Here is a 16604-nt window from a genome sequence, read left to right on the forward strand (position 1 = left end):
AAAGCAAAATATTAGCAAAATGAATCTAGTAATATATAAAAATGATAATACATCACACAAGTTGGGTTTATCCTAGAGTGAAAGATTCACTTAAAATACAAAAACTAATAAATGGAATTCACTATATTTACAAACTAAAGGAGGAAACTCATATGATTATCTCAGTTGATCAGAAAAGTGCACTTGATGAAATTTAACAACCATTCATAATGAAAGCTTTTAGAAAACAAGAAATAGAAAACCTCCTTAATCTCGTAAATAGCATTTACAATATCTTATGTAATGGTGAAATGTAGAATGTTACATGCTCCTTTTCACTGATTCTATGCAGCCTCACACTGTGCACCCTAGACAGTATAATAGGGCAAGAAAAAGAAATAAAGATTAGAAAAAATAAAGGTGTCATTATCCTCAGATAGTATGATTATGTGTGTAGAAAATCCAACGAATTTACAGGTGAATTTTTAGAATTAATAAGTGAGTTCATCAAGCTTGCTTGGTGACAGGTTAAAATACAAATAACAGGTGTATTTCTATCTACCAGCAACAAATAGAATATGAAACTTTATTAAAGATATTACTTCAATAGCATCAACAAATACCAAACACTAAAGAATAAATTTAACAAAAGATCTCTATATAGAAAACTATAGAAAATGACTAAGAAAGAAAATTAAAGATTACCTAAATAAATGGAGGAATATTCATGGACTGGAAGACTCAATACTAAGAAATGTCAACTCTCCCCCAATTGACACAAAGATTCCACTGTACACCTACCAGAAGATTTAAAATGAAAAGACTGACAATACCAAATGTTGACAAGGAAGTGATCCAATGGGAACTTCCACTGCTGGTCATGTGTAAATTCACACTATCACTAAAGTTGATTTATAATACCCAATGGTCAGGCAGTTCTATGCCAGGAGTACATCACACAGAAATACATATGTACACCAAATTATATATATATAAGAATGTTCATGGCAGCATTGCTTGCAATAACTAAGAAAATTGAAATAACCTAAATGTCTATCGACACTAGAATAGGTAAATAAATTGTGGTATATTCATCCAATGGCATGCTATGTTAACAAAAATAAATGAAATATAACCACAACAGAGCAATATGGATGAATCCCATGGACATAATATTGAGCAAAAAACACCAAACTCAAAAAAATACGTACTGTACGGTTCCATTTACACAAAGTTCATAATCAGGAAAAAGTAAGTTCTGTCATTAGAAGTCAGAATAGAATAACTTTAGGCAGAAAAGAGGATGGTGGTTGTGAGAGTGCACGAGGGGGCTTCTGGAATGTGGAAATGTTCTTCTTGACATAGGATGGTTACACGCATGTGTTCTCTTTATGGTAATTCATTTAGATATACACTTACGGCATTGTAATGCATTTGATCATGCACTTGATGAAATTCCATATCCATTGACTTAGCTTTAAGCATTCATCCCTTTAGTTTTTCTTAAAAATAAAAATAAATTATGAGAAAAAAATGATAGGAATAGAGTAGTTCCAAGGTAAGTTAATTCAGCAGCACAATGACATTATCAAAGATCTAGAGTCCTGTCTTCCCACTTTTCCATCCTCAAATGTTTGCAGTCTCCCATATAGTTGGAGTATGGTTCCAGCAGCTTGAGGGTTGCTTGGAACACTGTTGAGAAAGCAGCAACCTAGTGCAAGCCTTATGTTGGGCAGATGCCAAATTTCAGCCCATAGAGGCTCAAAGGCTGACCCACAAAACACGCCAAGCTACTGCCATTGCAGAGACTAGAACCCCAATCTCATGGCTCCTAGTCCATTCTTCTTTCTTTTGCATTACAGTTCCAGCCCAATCTAGAAGCTTCACAAACAAAAGAAGCATTTTCTCTATCGAGTTATTATTTTTCCTTTTCATGGCACAAAATCATGCTTGAGGCTTCTCATTCTCTACTGAACAAATTAAATTTCCCAGTTTCTCATCTAAATAAAGACACTCGCCTGATTTATGAATGCCGTCTAATAATAATAATCATCATCATATATTGAGTGCTTACTATGTGCCAGGCACTTCGCAGACTGCTGAACGAGCCCTGTCTCAGTTAATGCTCATGTCAGCCCCATGAGATAGGCCCACTGATTTCCTCTTCCCAGCCTCCTTTCTTTCTCATCCTATCTAGTCCCAACTGCAATTTTACGACACCAGGTTCTTTTTTGGTGATGGAAATTAGCTGATCAGCAAGATTTGTGCTCCTTTTCCACTTGCTAAAGTCACTGTAAAGTAACTGCCATATCAGGGACCACACTCCCCAAACCCTCTCCCCACCTTGTATCTGGGTGGGGCTGCATGCTCAGACCGCTTCCAGACAAAGGTGGTCAAGAGTTAATATCTGGGCCGACCCCGTGGCTGAGTGGTCAGGTTCACATGCTCTGCTTCGGCAGCCCAGGGTTTCATGGGTTTGGATCCCAGGTGCAGACATGGCACCGCTCATCGGACCATGCTGAGGCGGTGTCCCACATATTACAACTAGAAGGACCCATAACTAAAATATACAACTATGTACCCGGGGGATTTGGGGAGAAAAAGCAGGAAAAAAAAAAAAAGATTGGCCACAGTTGTTAGCTGAGGTGCCAGCCTTTAAAAAAAAAAAAAAGAAAAAGAGTTGATGCCTGACACCGTGTGCTCTCTTGCCCTGTCTGCTGGCTGGATGATGCTAGAACAACCTTAGAGTGATGAGATGGAGGAGCACCCAGATGGCACCAACTGGGTCTTTGTGGGGCACTTGGAAGACCCGCCCAGGAGAGCCACCAAACAGGAATGTCTGCTTGGAACTTCACATGAGCAGAAGTAAACTTACATTTTATTAACCTGGGGAGATTTGGCATTGTTACAGCAGTTAACTTAGCCTACAAATACCAAAATTGTTCTTATTGGCGCTTTCCTGGCATGATTTACAATATGCACCGTGTGAATTAATATAGTTTCCAAAGCGAGTACAGATGAAACTAAGAAACACCAGTGATTTATTCATCAAAGTATTTCCATTTTAAATGCAACCAGAACTTTGCAGAAATGATAATTTAACTTATTACTTACAGCAGAGACTCTGCTACCCCAATTGTTAGTTTCCAATCAGAGACAGTGTGGTGGTTTAAAGTTTGGGGTTAAGAATCCAACAGACTGGGATTAGAAGTTTAGCAGTGTAATCTTGACCAGTTAGTTAATCTCTCAAAACCTCAGTTTCTTCATCTGTAATTTGAGACAAAGGGGTTTTGAGAAAATTAAGTGACAAACACAATGTGTGCTGGCACTCAGTAGTATGTGTAGCACATGCTAAGAGTCCAGTTTTGTTACTTTCAAAGGGAAAAATAAGAGCACTTCAGGCTCTGTGTTCTTAAGCTAGCCTCTGATGCTCTTCCATGGGAGTCTGCCTGTCGTACACGGTGTCTTGAGAGGGCCCAGCTGAGAACTAAGTGACAGAACCAAAATTCACTTGCATTTGCCTAAACATTGATGAAAGGAGGGACCTACCCAAAATAAGTGACTACTAAAATTTAAAATATCAATTAAATTACTTAGATTCAGTTCTGGAATATGGGCACTCCTGGACTCTGCTCCTCCAAGCTTCATTACTTTTGGCATCCAGCAAACAAGAGAATCGTGAGCATGCATGCTACCTGGAAAATAGGCCTTGTATTGAATTGTCTCATTCATAATATAACTGTCATGATGGTCAAATAGCAAAGAAGACTTAAATTCAGGAATAATAATGATTACTAGCATCCTCCTCCTCAACATCATTTCAACAAGAAGAAACAGTACTAGAAAAATGACTCAGACACCTTCTCTACTAAGCAAGTTATCCAATCACTCTGGTGCCCATTGTTGGAACCTGGGTTAGACATGCGAATAGACATCAAGCTTGGTCACCTTGCCCTCATCCTTCAGGGCCCCATCCTCTCATTGCTGTGCTTCCCAATGCTTCACAGAAGCCAACTCCACCACCCAGAGTCAAATGAAACAAAATCAACACCATCTTCCCACCTGAAATGATGGTTCTAAAACAACAGATGACATGGAATTACCTGGAAATCTTGCTAAAAGTGCAGATGCAGGATCCTATGGCAACATATTTCAATTGAGGAGGATCTAGGGTTGCAGCCTAGAAAACTGTGTTCTAACATGCATTTCTGGTGTGGTCTTGGGACTACTCCAATAGGTTTGATCATTTTTATGAAACATATCAAATATCTTTTAAAGGCAATGAAACAATTAGATAGTTGATTGCACTGTACTATAAAACACACTCACACAAGCACAAGCACACACACACAAACCAATAGCTTAAATAAAAGAATACTCCAACTAAATAGCTAAGAATAATAGAATATTTAGATCTCTTCTTTATTGAGATATAGTTGAAATAACATTATATTAGTTCTGGTACAATATAATGATAGGATATTATGAAATGATCATCACAATAAGTCTAGTTAATATCCATCACCACACATAGTTACAACTTCTTTTCTTGTGATGAGAATTCTCAGATCTACTCTCTTAGCAACTTTCAAATATGTAATACAGTATTATTTACTATGGAACCCATGCTGTACACTACATCTCCAAGGACTTATTTATTTTGTAACTGGAAGTTTGTACCCTTGACCACCTTCACTCATTTTGACCCCCTCCCCAGACCTCATTAAAAAAAAATGGCATCTCATTTGTACAGTGCCCAAGGTCATTCCACATGCATTATCCCATTTGATCCTCCCAACAGTCTTTTGAGAGCAGTTATTTTCTATGTTACATGTGAGAAAACAACGACGAAGAGGCTAAATGACTTTCTTAATATCATTTAGCTAAAAAGTGAGTGGAAATCCTGAACTTGAACCCAAATCTTCCAGCTCCAACTCCAGTGTTCTTCTCAGCACACTTTGCTTGCTTTGGCAAGTAAATGTGCATGATCAAATCTGCTACATACCAGGAAGACTTTTTCTTTCCACTGGCATTAATGTCATTTTATAGCAAGTAAAAAGATGAAAAAATAACCAATTTTAGGTTCTTACGGAGCCTTCTTCCAGGAAAATAGTTTTCTCAGGAAAAAAAGTGAAATGTCTGCTAAGTTCCAGTAAGCAAAAGAAAAGTAAGAGTTGAGCATACTAGAAAGTATCCACTTCAATTAGCTTTATTCTGCTGGCTTTATTGTTGAAGTTCAAGAACACAAATCTAGTCGGAGCTGGCCTGGTGGCATAATGGTTAAGTTCACCGGCTCCACTTCAGCGGCCTGGGGTTCTCAGGCCCAGATCCTGGGCATGGACCTAGCACTGCTCGTCAAGCCACACTGTGGCATCAGCCCACATAAAATACAGGAAGATTGGTACAGATGTTAGCTCAGCGACAATCTTCCTCAAGCAAAAAGAGGAAGACTGGCAACAGACGTTGAGTCAGAGCCAGTCTTCCTCACACACACACACACACACACACACACACACACACACACACACAAAAGAACACAAATCTAGTCAAAAGAGGAATCAAAGGGAAGACATTTTTATTTATTATTTTTTAAGGCACTTAGTAGGCTGGCCAATTACAAATGCAAATAAACACCAGCCAGGATCCCAGGAAGGGGACTCAGCAGTTGAAATTGTCCTCCTCGTTCCATCTTTCATAAAGAAATTATAAAGTCACTACCCTCCTTCTCCACGCGGTGGAGGGACACAGTATTTTGGATTTGGAACGCAGACGGATGGGAGGAGCCACGACGTCAGCAGGGGCGGTCCGGGAAGAAAGGCCTCCGCTTAAATGCGCCTTCTCCATACTCAGCCGGGTGAGCCGCCTCCAGTTTTCACCTGGGAACCCTTGGAGGGCGTGCTCTCAGGCCCCGCCTCGGACTCCGACATGCGTGTTGCCTGGACCTCGCAGGAACCAGGACTGCCACCTCCAAGCTAGTTCCCATCTGCTCTAGCGTCACCTCCTGGGCCTGGGCTCCGAAAGGAGTCCTTTTCAGCTCCCCTAAGAAAGAGCCATCAGTCTAAAGCAGGCCTCTCAGTTTAGTCTGCACACGAATCAGCTGCAGATCTTGAGCAGCTCTTCTCCAGCAGATTGGGGTAGTGGGGCGGGGGTCTGGGAGTCTGCTTTTCCAACTAGCTCCTTGGAAAATGCAGACACAGGTTTTTAAGATCTGATGAAATCAAAAGTGTAGTACGAATAGAAATCAGCAGATGAAGCCGTTGGTCTGAGGACCACACTCTGAGCTGCAAGATTATGACAGTCCTTCCTTTTGCCTTGGGAATAGTAGTGGGAAAGGTTCCCAAATCCTGACAGAAATCCTCAAGAACCGAACTGCCTCTCTGTGACCGAAGAATTTGCAGGCCCCTTGTCAGGTGTGTGGCTCTGGGAATCCAAAGTGAGCGGGAGGGGGCCTGTTGAGCCTCAGGTCTAAGGGGAGCCTTCTCACCACATTGCCAGCTTTTCCTTCAGGCTGGTCAAGCGGAATCTTAGGTTAGTGATTTGAGACCATTTTTTTCTTTCCCAATATAGGTTTTCATAGCTATATACTTCCCTGTAAGCACTGCTTTAGCTTCATCCCCTACATCCTGAAGTGTTTTCATTTTCATTCAGCTCAAAATATTTTCTGATTTTCCTTGTGATTTCTTCTTTGACCTATGGGTTATTAAAGTTTTTTGGTTTAATTTCCAAATGCTTTTGGATTTCCCAAATTTCCTTCTGCTGTTGATTTCTAGGTTTATTCTACTGTGGTAGGAAAAAAGACTTTGTATGACTTTAATCCTTTTAATTTTATTGATATTTGTTCTTTGGTCTATCCTGGAGAATATTTCATGTATGCTTAAAAAGAATGTATACTTTGCTGTTGTTGGGTGAAGTGTTCTATAGATGACATTCACGTTAAGTTGGTTGATAGGGTTGTTCAAGCTTTTATATCCTTGCTGATCAGGGTTATCTTTTACAAACATAAAACAGATGACCTCATTCATATAATCCTCTGTGGCTTTCCATCAACCTTGGAATAATATCCAGATTTCTTCCCACTCCTGCCTATTGCTATGTATTCATCATGTACCACTCTTCACTTTGCTCAATTAATTCAATGAACATGTTAAAGCTATTGTCTCCTGTTAGTGATGTCAGGATCAATTATAAAGATAATTAAGACAGTGTGGTACTGGTGCAAGAACAAACAAGCTGACCAGTGGAACAGAGTAGAGAACAGAAACAAACCCACACATACAGGATCACCTTATACATGACAAAAATGAAAAAATGTAGTATAGTGAGGAAAGATTGGTTTTTCTCAATAAATGGTACTGGGACAGCTGAAAATCCATGAGAAAACTTCTACCTTAAACCTTATATTACACTATTAACAAAAATCAATTCAGTAAGATTTCAGAGTGAAAGGTAAAAAAACAAAAATGGTTTTAGAAGAAAACATAGAAGAACATGTTTATGATCTTAGAGTAGACAAACATTTCTTAAGCAAAATATGCCAACCATGAAGCAAACAACTGGTAAATTGCATTATATTAAAATTAAGAGTTTCTTTCCATCAAATATATTCTCACAACACATACATTCAACAAAGCACTTGTATCCAGAATAGATATATTTTTAAAAACCAACAAGTCGATACACAAAGATAGTTCACTTGATAGAAAAATGGGCAAGAACTTAACAGATATTTCATGAGAGGACAAAGGCCAATAAGCATATGAAAAGTGCTCAATCACCTTAATAATCAGTGAAATGAAAACTAAAACCCCAGTGAGATACAGCTACATGCCTGACAGAATAAAATAAAAAAGACTGACACTACTGAGTGTTGGCAAAAATGTGGCGCAACAGGAATTGTGGAAACTCTTTGGCAGTATCCAATAAAGCTGAACCTAATGTACCTACTATGACCCTGCAATTCCACTCCTAGGCAGAAATGAGTACCTATGTGCACCAAAATTCATATACTAAAATATCTGAAGCTAGAGTACTATTGATCATAGTTCCCAAACTAGGAATGAACCAAACATCCATTGGATAAATATGTGGTTTATTCACATAGTGGAATACTATATAGCCATGAGAACAAACCATGTACAATTACATGCAACAAAAATCTCACAACACAATGTTGAGTGAATATGCCAGATACAAAAGCATACTGTTTGATTCCAATAATATAATGTCCAAAAACAGACAAAACTAATCTATGCTCTTAGAAGTCAGGATAGTGGTTACCTTTGGGGAGGTAGTAACTAGAAGGGAGCATGAGGGGAGCTTCTGGGGTACTGGTAATATTGTTTGTTGATCTGGGTGGTGATTGTATGTGTTCCATTTGTGAAAAATCACTAACTTGTTTGTATATATGTTACACTTCAACAAAATGATTTGCCTCTGCCTGGATAATCAGCTCAGACTAAAGAAATAATTCCTTCTCTCTTGGCCTCCCCCTTGGCCACTCCTAACTGATCCTTCTAAAAGGTGAGGGTGAGAGGACAACCACCTCCCCCACTCTGCCCCCTAACATACAGACTAAACTAGATTTGCTACAGGTCTGGTTGCTGAAGGAGCAGGTCTAACAAATGTGAAATCCAAGTCTACCTTTGCCTCCTGCCTGGCGACTCTTCAATTTTTCCCCTCCTCCCCTAGTAAGCTCAGGTGCCCTCCTGCTCTGTGCCTCAAAGCCTCTTACTCACGACTAACTACTCCTTTCAGGGGACATTTAAATAAGTATCAAAGTTTTGAACCAGAAGGATGGAGCTCCAATAGTTAACACTTCAAGCTACAGGTAGTGGATGGGCGAGGAGGCACCTGAACCTTTCTAACACCCCTGGAGGTAAATAACATGCCTCTGGAGTGCAGGCCCGACTTGGGGGATAAGTAGTGTTCAAATCTTGGCTCTGCCTCGTGCAAATTTGTATCCTCTCTGTGCGTTGGTTTCCTCATCATTAAAATAGGAATACTGGTGCTTACCTTATACAGTTGTTATAAGGATCAAAATGAGTTAACACATATAAAACATTTAGAAAAGTGATTGACATATAAGGTAGCAGCTTAATAAATATTAGCTGTCAACTTGGCTTTATCAAAGGTATGTTGTCCCCAAGGAAGCATGGTGCAGGATGAGTCCAGGGACCAGAGGGCTTTGGGGCCAACCCAAAAGTCTGCCCAGGCAAACTGAGGAGAGTACTCCTGGGTAGGCACATTTGCTCGGGATTGCAGTGAGGAACAGGCACACCTGCTTCGGGGCTAAATGGAAGCTGAGGAGAAATTGAGGACAGGCTAAGAGTTGGCTGTCCTCCAACCTCCATCCCCTATAAATCTGCTAAATAAACACATCACTAAATAAAGAAGTGTTGCAGTCATTGCACTGATTGCCTTTAAACAATCAGCAACATTGCTCTGGCAGAGGGTGGGAAATGAAGAAACTTCTTATCAGGTGTGTAGTATTCCAGAGAACTACAGCTAGGGAGGTGGTGACATCATACACTTATGCATCCTATTTGACCAAAGAGCCAGCAAACGCTGCAGGCATTTGATATAACTTAAACTATAGGGCCCTGGTCCCTTGATCTGGCCTCTACTTTGAAGACCCTGAAGAGACCTTGGCAGTGACTGGCTCACGATACACACAAAGCCTGAGGTAGACAATGAAAAGTTTATCAACAATGAAAAACAATGTTCAGTAGCTAGAATATTCATACTGGCATTTTCTCCCTGTAGGCAGACCTGTATAAGAAGCCAAATCTTCATTAGAAGGATACTTGAAGACATTTCAAAGTAACATAACGCTCAGCAATAAACTAAGACAGGCTGAAGAATACATTCCCAGGAGAGTTAATGGGACTGGAGATCTGGACATCTGATAGCTGACAAAGCTTTTTCTGCCTCTCCATTGCTCATCAACAACGCACCCTGCTTCTAAACCTGTCTCACTTGGTACACCTCTGCTCCGATGCCCTCTTAATGCTGTTGACACAAATTTAGACAGCAATCTAAGGTCTTCAATGTCCAAGTTTGGGGAAGGGGTAAGCTAGGAACTGTACTGACAACCCACCTTTCAGAGTCATTACACAGATTAGTTCACGGAAGTCAAAATCTCTAACCAATGCCTTCTCTCCCAGAAGGCAAGTTTCTTTGGAGAGTCACATTAGAACCAAAGGCTTGGGAGCACTGAAGGAGCAGTCACTACCCACAGGCTTGCAGCAGTCTGCAGTTTAGGACAACTTCCCTTTGGAGGCAGCTGAAAATGGCCAGCTTCTCTTCCGAAACACCGCAGCTATGTGGTGCCTTCCCTTTAGTATAGTCTAGGCCCAAAGAATTCAATTTGAGCGTTCTTAGCCATACCACAATCCAGCCATGTTCCCAGATCAATCCTCCCAATCTCAGGTTGTGTCCTTTCCACAATGGTTGATTTGATCTTTATTTCTACTCTTATCCTCAGAAGACAAACTGGATGACATGTCTGGGAGTGCCCTGCACCGTGAACTTCTTAAATCACTGACCCAACAGCGAAAAGCCATGCCCCTCTCGTAACAGTTACTAACAGTCTTGAATGGAAAATCACCAAATATTTAGACTGCAGTGTTTGTGGGGGTAAGTCCTACCAGCTTTTACCTTGGTGATGGGAGATGGTGGGCAGGGACTATCTTTTCCTAATAGTTCTTCTTGAGTCACTGCCCAGACCTTAATTGCAGAAAGGAGACATCAGGGAGTGGCGGAAAAGCAGAGAAGGCCACAAGGCCAACAAAGCTCAAAGGAAAAGGTAACAGCCAGAACTCTGCATCCTCTGAGCATGGCTCTGTGCCTCACCCGCACACGCAACAGCTTGCTCAGACCCCAGAGCCCTGCTTGCTCCATTCAGGCTCTCTATGCTCTTTTCTACCCACTGAAGGCCCTGGGGACTCCATTTTCCTCTTCTCTCTGCTTTGTATTACCACCACGTACTCCATCCTTTGGGGGAGTCTTCTCTCTCCAAAATTATTCATGGAGTAGAAGGAGCAGAAAGAGGCTAAAAATGTTTTATTACTTGCTTAGAATTAACTAAGACATTAGATGAGAATAAAGATAGGAAATAATAAAGAAGCTTTTCATACTCTACCAAACAATCAAAAATACTTTCTGGCACTTTCCCCGGAACTAAAATGAACCTGGATATGTAAGACTAAGACCTCACCCTCCCCTTCTCCCCAGCACCACTACCAAATCTTACCTAGCTAACAGCAGCCACCATAGTCAGAAGTACCATTATTTATTTCCCCAAATCACTTATGGCAAACCACTACTAAGGCAAAAAAGACTAAATTTCTGTAAACTGGTAACAGTTTGGAGACTGGCAGATTGCAGAAGGAAGAGAAGTTAAGTAGCCTGTGTTCTCTTGCTAAAAGATTTACTACTCTAATACCAGGAACAATCAACATATATAAACGAATTAAGAGACTACACTTTTTAACCACTCTGGATAATTACAGAAAGCAATGTATTTTTAAATATGCTTTAAATAAATGCTTTTAAAACAATATGCAATAACTGCTCTGCTTTGCTCTTTAAGGTTTTCACTACACCTAAAAAGTGGCAAGTTTCCTAAATGGTGATGTCAAGTAAGGACGAGAGTTCACCAGGTGTCAGTTTTGCGAGAGCAGTCAAGCAAGAAGCCAAGGCTGACAATTTTAACAGTTCCGAAATGGCAAATACAAATTCTGAAGGGTGACGAGACTCTGGACTCTAGTGTGCAAAGCATGATGCTGTACTAGAGGAAGAGGAGCTGCTGCTTTCTGGGCCGAAGAGGGGAAGGGATCTATAGCACGTAGTGCCGAGAACCTAGATAGAACACTGGGGAGAATTAATCTGAAGTCTATCAGTTTCTTTTACAGTCACATCTTCCCATTGCAGTTCCATACATAAATCTGAAGAAAATGTGCCACAGGTTTACATGGGAGAGGTTTTCATTAAATCTTAAGAAAAACAACTATAGCATTTTTGTTCAATGAAGAAAGGTAAATCTGTCTAATTACATTCTTGAAACCTAGGAACATTAATTGCTATGGTAGGAAATTCTTAAGAGAAAGAGAAAACCCCCCAAATCCAAAACAATTCTATGCTGGCATCTATACTGTTTCTATTCAGCTCCAGAATTGCATCATATTAGCAAATAAAGTATTATTTATAACTGGCTAAAATTATAGGTAACTTTTATGACCATCTAAAATTTAGTTTTAAACATAACTTTAGCAATACATATTGAACACTTACATTCAATTGTACAGAACACAATCCATTTAATCTTGAAAAACACCATATAACAAAACTACAGAAATGATCACAGACACCTGCAAATCAGTATGCTCCCTCACCAATTTTATAACTGTAATAAATTTAATACTGTAAACAAACATTGAACAAACCAGAGCACTGTGGAAAGAGTTCAGCGGCTGTAACAAGTCATATTATAATTTTTATGAGCTGAGAGAGTAGAGGCAAACGGAATTCTTAGAACATTACTTAAAAATAGATTTTTAAAGACAAAGGTCCCAACTCATTCTTATATACACACACAAAAGTTCATCTGTCACAGACAGCAAATGTTGAATTTAAACACTGGAGTTTCTGGCAGCATCCTGCACATTTAGAATAATTAAAATAAACAAATAGAAAGTTGTCAGATCTCTCTAAGATGGATCATTCAAATCTGTGTAAGATGGAACATAGCTGTTCTGGTGCTACTGCGTATGTGCTCACTGCTGCTTCTCAAATGCAAAAACCAAGTAAATACCTAAAAAGAAAATAAATAAATGTTAGAGCTTGGTTTCTCATATCCTCAGAGTAAACAGAACAACAATTTCAGCCCTGTTTGTAATTTGGTGAAAATTCTTAGGTTCTCAAGCAGCTTTTGAAGAGGAAAAATTCCATTATTTCTAAGAATTCCTCAGTTATTTTAAGTCATATTTAAGCAGATATGGGATTATATGTTTACTCGAAAACATCCACTTACTATAAGACTCAGTGACATCACAGTTCTTGAGAAAACCTATTCAACAGCTAAACATCTCTGAAAAGTTTGAGGTTAGAAATTTTTTTTTTTTTTTGAGGAAGATTAGCCCTGAGCTAACTACTGCTGATCCTCCTCTTTTCACTGAGGAAGACTGGCCCTGAGCTAACATCCATGCCCATCTTCTTCTTTCTGTGGGACGCCTACCACAGCATGGTGTGCCAAGCGGTGCCATGCCTGCACAGGGTATCCGAACCGGTGAACCCTGGGCCGCTGAAGTGGAACATACACACTTAACCACTGCACCAGTGGGCTGGCCCCCATAAGCAAAGAAAATTAAAACTAAAAAAATCTTACGACTTAATTTTTACCTGGAGCGAGACCAGTACACTAAGTGCACTACTATGAGTACTACTGGCAGTGGGACTCTAAGTTTTCTATTCAGAAAAATTAAGAAGAATTATATGGAACATACAATGTGCATGGTAAAATTCATCCAATTATCCAATTGTGTTGTAGGGCCTGGTGAGGAAAGTGAGCCAAAAGCCACATGATAATCAATGCTTACAGATATTATTTATCTGGCTTCTAAAGTGATATTCCCGCACGTATCCAGCTCCAAGAGTACTCTCCCTAAAATGAAGTTTCCTGCTTTCACATGTGTTCATGCAAAGACATCTAAATGTGTCTATGGCTCCCCACACTGAATCACACTGCAGTTCAAATCTACAATACCTTCTAAGATACCAATAGATTTCATGGTAAGAAAATACTGACAAGATGACAAATCCTCAAAACATCACAAGGATGTTCAGGGCTCGCGCTAGAACATTCAACCAGTGAGTCAAGAAATAGGCCATGTAACTGTAGAGTCCCTCTTGAGTTAACTTTTGAATAGGGGACAGGTGAATGACTGCAGACCACGGAACAGCCTCCCGATCCTTCACCTTTTTGCCCTTCCAACCCAACCTGTACAGGAGATCCATACCAGTCTTTCCAAAATACTACATTGGTCATGCTATTCTCTACTCCTTATCTACTAGTTCCTGATTTCTCTTAGGAGAAATGAAACATGGCTGGCAGTATAGGAAACAGATGGGCAGAAAACAGGCAGAGTGATCATCAACACTGTAGATTCTCCTAGAGGATAAGGAAGTAGACGATAAGGAAGCAAACAGTCTAAAGCATTCACAAGGTTGTTAGGAGACTTGGGAGAGGCCAGCATTACTGAGCTTGCCCTGCACTCCAAGGGAGGCTTCTGTAGTCCAGCCCTGCTGAACCCACCCCAAACACACCCATATGTCCTGCAAGCAACCTGGCAGCCTGTCCCATCCTGCCCTCATCTAGAGTCATTTAAAACCACTAAGAAGCAGTGTCTAATTTCAGGTAAGTAATTAGTAACTTTCTTTCCTTTCTAACTCAAATATTCTGAAAGTCTTACTCATTACATAAAATGTCTTCTGTGCAGGCATTTCCATTGAGATTTAAAGAAACAAATCTTGAACCACTTCTAAAAGCCAATTAGCAACAATTCCCTATGTTCCTTTCATCTTTAAAGCATCCTCTACAGAAGCAGCAGGCTTTGGTAATAAAAGTTTAATGATTAGACCAGTAGGAGTTTAAAACATAGCTTCTTACACTTATTAGACTGTGACACCAGGCAAGATACTCTCCTGCCCATGAAGTCCTCCAGTTGAGAATAGTGTAACTTATCAAAGAGCAGACTGACCTCGAATGCTAGATCCTGACTGCAGTTTGGCTGTTGCTCCTTTCCTATTGCTTTTCAAATCTCTAACCCCTCTTTTCCTCAACTGTCTGGGGCTATCTAATTCTTCACTTGCATGTAATCACTAGAGTCCACATTTAATATAAAAATACAGCTCTGAGCCACAACTAGTATCACCATCACAACCTTTGACCCAAGCTGTTTTCTGCACACAGTATTCTGGGATTGGCAGGATACCTAAGATAGCTAGCCCATCTCCACTCTAGGAAAAGTAATGAAATACGTAGCTTTATGCACACACTTCTTAGTTTATGAAAGAAGAGTATGTCTATAATATATCCTCTGATCCCATTTCTACTAAGGGTACCAAAATTCTCAAACAGGCTGCGAATTTTGGCCCTATTTATCTTCTTTCCTCATTGTCTCTATCCAATTTAGCAAGTCCCAAGAAGTTTTCCTTTCACATGAGCTTCCGTGAGGCCATGGTTATGAGTATGGACCACGTGGGTTAGCTCTATGACCTCAGCCAAGTTATTTAACTGCCTTCTTACCCGTGAATAGTCTACTTATAAAGTTGAGAGAATTAATTGAGTGACAACATATGAAAAGCTTAGAATGGCGCCTGGACACATGTTAGCCTCTCCTTCACCTATTTTTCCCGTTACAGTAACTTTAGCACTTAAAACAGTTTGCCTAGTGGTGCATTTATTTGTGTCTATTTCTTCCATTAGATTGTACACTTCTGGAAGGCAGAGATTACAACCTGTTTACTTTTTTAGCCCCCAAAGCCCTTTCACAGAACTTTATGTAAGTCAACATTCAATGTCCATCAGATGGATTGTCTTTGATTACCACTTACGCCTTCAACACAATCAACAAATATTCAAATGAACAGCGAGAACTACCTTTTAAGTCCTCAGGGCAACCATCTAAGGGTATTATCATCATCTCAATAGTGAGGCTCTGAGAGCTGAATTCCTCAACATCCACTTGCTGAAGAACCACAGGACTTCACAGATTTACCAGGCGTCTGACTTCTCTTTCAAAGACAGGAACCTCACTTCAGAACGTCTTTGTATCATGCCTGTCCCCAATCCCAGACCTTTCTAAAATATCCTGCTCACTGCTGCTTCACTAAGTGTCCTACTATCCATCATGGCTTCACTGTGAACATCAGAGTGGCCAGAACAAATAAAATACATGGAAGTGCTGTCTAAGCCAGAATGTACAACAGAATCTGAGGGGAAGACGTCACGTACAGATGGCTACGTAGTAATGGGCAGGAAAGGAAATGTTTCAGAACACTCATGCAAGTTTATGTTAGGCAACGTTCTGCATGTATTTTCTCTTGGCACTAAAGAGCTGTGCAAGAAAGGGGAAATAAGACATATGTAGGGACTTTGTGTAAACTAAACCATACAAACAACCGAATATTTGTCAGAAAAATTCTAAAGTTTTCAGATTTTAATGATCACTTTGAAACAGTCTTTGAAAATGTCAATACATCTGCACTGATGATATACTCACTTGTAGCTTCCCATTCTGATTTACTTAAGGTTCCCTAAAATTAAAAAAAGAAAGAAAATCTTAGATTGAATATGGAAGTACATATTATGCTTATTTTTCAATAACGGACAGAAGTGCCCAAACAACCCTAACTTTGCTACTAATACATATACAATTACTGTTAATATTATTGTGATCCGAACCTATAAAATAAGTCAATAAGATTAACCTTTAATGCCATTGTCTCACCAATTCTGCCCTCCTGCAAAATTCTGTAAACTACTGATTCTCAAAAAAAGGGGTAATTTGAATAAAGAGGGTATTCATGTGTGTGTGTAACTGGAAAAAGCATCTATCTTATATTTT

The 16604-nt window shown here is 39.8% G+C and overlaps 1 protein-coding gene across 2 annotated transcripts in view; it reads right to left on the reverse strand.

The window, feature by feature from the left end:
- Positions 1-8051: 8051 nt before the first annotated feature.
- The window catches only part of RNMT (RNA guanine-7 methyltransferase), a 30532-nt gene continuing 21979 nt past the window's right edge, over positions 8052-16604 (reverse strand). For both annotated transcript variants that reach the window (XM_070629509.1, XM_070629508.1), the window contains exons 10-11: positions 16260-16293; positions 8052-12790 (exon numbers count right to left, since the gene is read on the reverse strand). In XM_070629509.1, the coding sequence (XP_070485610.1) occupies positions 12753-12790; positions 16260-16293 (72 nt within the window). In that variant the 3' untranslated portion in view covers positions 8052-12752. The remainder of the gene's footprint in view (positions 12791-16259; positions 16294-16604) is intronic.

Source organism: Equus przewalskii, chromosome 7 (assembly GCF_037783145.1).
Source record: "Equus przewalskii isolate Varuska chromosome 7, EquPr2, whole genome shotgun sequence".
NCBI lineage: Eukaryota > Metazoa > Chordata > Mammalia > Perissodactyla > Equidae > Equus > Equus przewalskii.